The sequence below is a fragment of the Marmota flaviventris genome, chromosome 10, assembly GCF_047511675.1.
Source record: "Marmota flaviventris isolate mMarFla1 chromosome 10, mMarFla1.hap1, whole genome shotgun sequence".
In the NCBI taxonomy this organism is placed as follows: domain Eukaryota; kingdom Metazoa; phylum Chordata; class Mammalia; order Rodentia; family Sciuridae; genus Marmota; species Marmota flaviventris.
In genome coordinates this window covers 78,296,717-78,302,716 of record NC_092507.1, presented here as the reverse complement: position 1 = coordinate 78,302,716, position 6,000 = coordinate 78,296,717, and the positions used below count along the sequence as shown (strand labels likewise).

The following is a 6,000-nucleotide window of genomic DNA, read 5'->3' as shown; positions in this document are numbered from 1 at the left end:
CATTATCCTAAAGGACAATATCCACCAGTATCAAAGGTCAAAGTATTCAGTCCCTACAGAATTCTATAGAAAAGGTTTTTATCCCCTAGATAATTTTGTAGAAAAATTTATTTTTGTCTTTCTACTGAAATTAGACTGAAAGATAATCTGATCAAGCAAATAAGGAACTAAAGTATATAAACCAGTAAAGAACAAATTCATTCACACACACACAATTAAAACTCAGTAACTCCTCAATTGCCACATGTACCCATTTTTAAGTTAATTTTTTTATTTTATTCTAATTTGTTCAAGTTAATATTTAATGCCAGTCTACTGCAGGTGCAATTCCAAAATATTCCTAACAAAATGAATTAAACTGTAAGGCAGTCTACCAAAGTAAGATAGACAGTCTTCCTACTGCTTTTGAACAGGGGCAGATACCTTTCTCTGGATATATCCCCAAAAGAGAAATACAGGCAATTCTATTTCTCTTATCCTATTAACAGTGTGGTTGAAATTTGAGGTACACTTGCTTCAAGATTTTCTGGCTTAAACCACCCCAACCTGAGTTAAATTGTCATTCACAGATTATATAAACTGACACAAGTACAGTAAGTTTTTTTTTTTATTGTTAAACTACTATGGTACCATATGCAGAACAAAAGTAAAAGGGTAAAGAGACTGACATACTTGTGCATTCACATTTTAAATTCTTGAATTATAAGCAAATGATCAGGTAGGAAAGGAAAACTGAAGCAAGTGTTTTTCCTTAGAAGTCTCCTAATTTCTCTAACAATTATAGAAAACATGCTCAAAAACTTTAGAAAAAACACTTTTTTTCCCTCTACATGTGATAGCATATCAATAAATAAACTATGCTTACTTTAATAAACTGGAAAGACTCCCTCAATATTAAGGACAGTCTATGTCTGGCTAATGCAGTTATAATTTAGATATAGTATAGGCATCAAAAAATAAAGGAGTGACACAGTTTAAAATTTTCCAAAATGTTAAGACTCTTAATGCTGAGTTTCCAGTTCCAGAATTGTCCATTCACCTTGAGGTGAACAATCTTCTGAGGAAAAACTAGCCATGGTGATACTTGCTGAGGAATTATCCAGTGGAGATGTTAGTTCGCTCCATCTGTTCAAAGTGTCAACATGTGCTATACCCTGAGGTTTTGAGCTGTCTCGTGCTAAAAGGAGTGTCTGATTGATTAAATACTGTGCTAAATTTAGATCTTCAGGAAGAGAATTTGTAATATTTAAGTTTGAGTCCTGTTCAGAGAGCAGTTGCTTTAGTAGAGTCCAGTCCTGTTTTGCAAAATGTTGATTATCTTCAAAATCCATATCTGTAACATGTGTTTCTGATTCCATTTTCTGCTCAAATGCTTCTGTTACATCCATCTCATATATTGGAGAAAGGGTTTTTGAAGGCCGATGGTCATACATGCGGGTTTGTGCCAGTGTGTCACAATCATCTATGTCTCCTGAAATAATTCATAATACTACACAATGTAAAAATTGCACATGTTGGTACTCCTCAGAGTTTTGTAGTACAATATTAATACAATGTAACAGTGATAGCCCCCCAAAAAACTACAAAATGGGAAAATAACATTTATACAAAACTGACAAAAGTTCTGAGGCATTTCTTTGTCTACGTTAAAAAAATTCAAGGGTGAGATTTAGCAGCAAAATCAACATAGGCAACTAACAATAATTTTTCATTCTTTAATTTGAAAACTTATACAGAAAATAACAAATTATTTCAACACAAACATAGAAAGTACACATATATCTAATTTACTACAATAGAAACTTAAAGAGGAAAAAAAAAGACAATTTATCTGATGGTGACTTTTAAAGTAAGTCACTTCCAAAAGGGGGTATAAATACATTTTATCTAAAGGTTTATTTTTATATTGCACATGCAAAGAAGGATTCAAGCAAGGACAAACAAACAAAAAAGTACAACTTTTTTTTTTTTTTTAAACTCCTATTCTTATGATTTTGCTGAATAGGGATTATAGATGAGCATTTTTCTTGATTATGATATACAATAGTTAGTCAGCCACTATTGCATATTTCAAATGTGGGTCATTAGTCTGAATTACCATAATAAGGAAGACAAAAACATAAAACAATTAGACAGGAAATCTTCTGTGCATATGAAATAAGCCTGGGCTTTTTTCATATATTATCATTGCTTCTAAATATAATCTCTTTAAGGAAATTTAATTTTTACTTGAAAATTTTAGAATAGAATTATATTGATCCTGAAAGTTTTACTCTCTGTAAAATGCATATAAATTGTAATAATCTAGTTGTTAAAATAGTTCAGTGCTTTTAGTTACATATTACTATAGTTATTGCACAGCCCTCAGATATATTATTAGCAAGTCCATAAATCATATCCAATGTATAATAAAATTTCTTAGTTGAGAATTCTTATGTTAAATTAGACATAAATAACTAAATAATAACAAACTAAGATTTTATATTTGCTCTTTATGTAAAATCTCCTAATAGGTTAGTTATGTCAAATAAACAACCAAAATTTTTACTAAATATTAATTCTTCACTAAGATTTTCGGTGAACAATAATAAATGAATAACTAGTTAATTTTCATATTATCAAGAAATTTAAATTTTCATTTAAAATTTGAAACTGTTAATGTTTTGAACAGCCAACAATAAATAATTAAAAAAAAAATTTGAAACTGTTGTGTAAGTAATTATTCTATCTACCTAAAATATAACATTCAGGGCTACATAAAACTTTAAAACTCTATAAACTTATTTTCTTATGCATTTAGCATTTCTATTTCTGTACATTACCTGCAGATAAAGCAATATTAGCTTTTTCGGTAGCTGTAGAATGGCTCTCTTTCACTTGACCTTCCTGAGGCAGAACTTGACTCCGAAAGGAGTCTAGAGATTTCATAGAGTTGTTCTTTGGTGTGTCAGAATTGGGTTCTCTTTGATGAAGCTCCAAATGACATGGCCTTTCTTGAGATTTTATGTCACTATCCAAGAATTTGCTGCGTTGCTGAACATCATTAGTCATACTGTTTCCACCATTTACTTTTTTATTCTCTGGAAAAAACTGCCTGCTTCCTTTGGACAGGACATCTAATGTGTTATCTTTGTCAGTGGCTGAAACACTCTGTTTCTCTTTTCTTGAAGAGTCAATGCTATTAAGACCCAAAAGAGTGCTTTCATTTTTATATGTGTTATTGCCTTTTTCTTGCCGCTTACACTGTAAAATACTTTCTTCACTTTCTTGTGAGAATCTGGAAAAGCAGGTCCTTCCATGATGTTCATGAGAAACACCATCGAAAACATCAGAAGGTGAAAGTGAGTCTAGAGGAGGCTGAAAGGGAGTATGGACTTCCCCTTCATCAGATCCCAGTTCTTCACATTCATCTACTGAAAGTAAAACTGACCTTTTAAACTTTTTAGTTGCAGAAAACTCACGACTTTCATTTTCAGTTCCATCTTCAAAAGCTAAGTTAATTATTCCCTGAAACTGCTGAGGAGCTGGATTAGAGAGAGAGAAATTTTCTGCAACATTTTCAGCTTCAGATCTCTCATCTTCTGTTTCATCTGCTGAGGAAGAAACCTGATCTATTTCCTGAGCAAACTGGACACTGCCTCGTGGAATATTTTCTTTTTCCCTAGGATGAACTATTGTGGATCGAGACCAAATTTCTGGCCTTTTCCTAGGAATCTCATCATCACTTGTTGAGTTAACTTGGAAAATGTCATTACTACTTTGCTTTTTCATTTTTACTTCAATTCTTAAATTACTATCATATATTTTTAATTCTTCAGGAGTACTAGTATCACTGCTACTTCTTCCAAGGAAATCATGGCATAGCATAGTCCCACACTTAGAAATACCTCTGTCATTTGACCCATCATCATCCTGAGACCCTCCAGCATCATAGTCTTCAGACCTGGGTTTTATGTCATCAGAGGATGTGGTAGCACTGCCCGTGTCAGATTCAGGACTCTCTCTCTGATGCAGCACATTGGTACTCAAATTCCAGTGACCCATGAATGGAGCTTCTGAAGTTTCATGATTCTCTGGAGTTTCTGATGTTTCCATATTTTTAGGAGAATTTTTTCCTGATGTCTGTCCCGAAAAACATTTGGAGGAAACATCTGAGTCTGTGGTAGTAAGTTTATCTTCCTTCATGGCAGAGTCATTAGGTAACTGAGTAGGAACTGTTGGTTTTTCTACATGAATTTTAGATTTTCTGTCATCTTGAACAGAATTTAAGGTACTATTTATCCTTTCAGGAATACAAGATAAAACATCTTTTATGCATTTCATGCTTGATGTTCTATTTATATCTTTTCTCCCTATTTCTTTCTCTCTGTCTGATATTAAATGGATTTGTTCTACATTTGTTGAGTCTAAATCACAAATTGGATTAGAGTTTAAGGAGTTTTCATTTGGATTTGAAATCATGGACTTCTGAGCACTGGTACTATAAAATTTTGAATCTACACTATCACTTTCACCAGAAGGACAATATGCTTCAGTAGGAATGCAATAATTTGTGTTTTTGTGATTGGGAAGTTTTGTTTCACTTTTACCTGAACAAATTTGTTCTGATTTCAGTTCTTGTTTTACTGATTTATCCAGCTTTAAAATATTTTGGCATTCTTTTTCTTGACTGCTTAATGGCTTTTGTGGGTCAGGTCTGCATGATGACTGGAATGCTTCTGTGCCATTGATTTTGGTTGCAAGATTAGTTAGAGGTTTGTGAGGCTTCTGTTCAGAAGCACTGTCTTTGTTGTTATCATCTACATGATTAAATACGCTTTTTTGTATAACAGATGTTTCATTTTTTAAAGGTCTTTGAGAGGAAGACTGAGTCTTCAATATAATCTGTCCAGGAAGCATTTTTTGTTTTGAATCTTTGTTATTCAGAGTTTCACCTTTCTTTGACTGATTCAGGGTTTTAGGCATTGACACCGTTTTTGCATTAACCTTAGGCAAAGTTGTGAGTCCCTGTTTAACAACTTTTTTCTTAGGTGTTTGTTTATCTGAAGGTGTCTTATGGTCCAACTTTTCATCAGACTTCCTTGAAGAGACTGAAGATTTTACTGAATTTGGTGATTCACCTTGGGATCCTAAGAAAAGAAAGTTCAGAAATACAATATATTCTCTAAATCTGTGTGAAATTCAACATTTTAAATTACTTTAGGAAAAATAAAATAAATAAAAACAATGAAAGGTTACATATCTATGATCAAATGGACAATTACAGATTAGGACTTAGTCATACAATAAAATTTTAAAAATTATTTTTCTATTAAAATATATAGGGACTATTTTAGGGTCTTAGTTAAAATTGATTCTCTTCCTCAAGAGCCTTGATCCTTATGCCAAAATTGGATTTGCATAAATATATGAGGGAGGAAAAAGTCTGATTTCTTAGACCAAAGGAGCAAGGAAGTTTTCCCTCTGAAGTTTTTTTTTGGTAGGTGGGGACAGGGAGGGGAAGGCTGTGTTCTACATAGCTGGAAATGAGAAGCAAGCTAAACAGAAAATAGAAAACTGTTGAAATTGTTCCTTTTTCCTTTAAACATGAATAAAACCATTTTACTTCTTATAAGAAGACCACTATTATTGTAGCTCATTAATTTAAATCTGCAGTGGAAACCAGAACTGCTGCCTGAAGGGAATGAGAGATTAACTTTGGGAATTCATTTGTATATACTGGTTAGTTTTAGAGATGATGTTTTGGGGCATTCAAATGCAAATAGACCAAAAAGCGTTATCAAACACTTTTTTTGTTTGCTTGTTTTGTGGTGCTAGGGACGGAATTCAGAGTCTTGTGTATACTAGACAAGTGTTCTACCACTGAGTTATATGCCCCCAGTTCTAGCAAATAATTTTAAATGTTTAATTTTTAGCTATTACTAAGATATAAATAATTTTCTCTGCCTTATTATTTAAATTGATTTTCAGTATTAATTCATAATGTAAACCAAAATTATT

At 32.5% G+C, this 6,000-nt stretch overlaps 1 protein-coding gene across 1 annotated transcript in view; it reads right to left on the bottom strand.

Moving 5' to 3' along the window:
• Positions 1–293: 293 nt before the first annotated feature.
• Positions 294–6,000, bottom strand: part of Btbd8 (BTB domain containing 8) — an 83,426-nt gene continuing 77,719 nt past the window's right edge. The window contains exons 17-18 of the mRNA XM_027935262.3: positions 2,823–5,129; positions 294–1,471 (exon numbers count right to left, since the gene is read on the bottom strand). Coding sequence (XP_027791063.3) covers positions 1,002–1,471; positions 2,823–5,129 — 2,777 coding nt within the window. The 3' untranslated portion in view covers positions 294–1,001. The remainder of the gene's footprint in view (positions 1,472–2,822; positions 5,130–6,000) is intronic.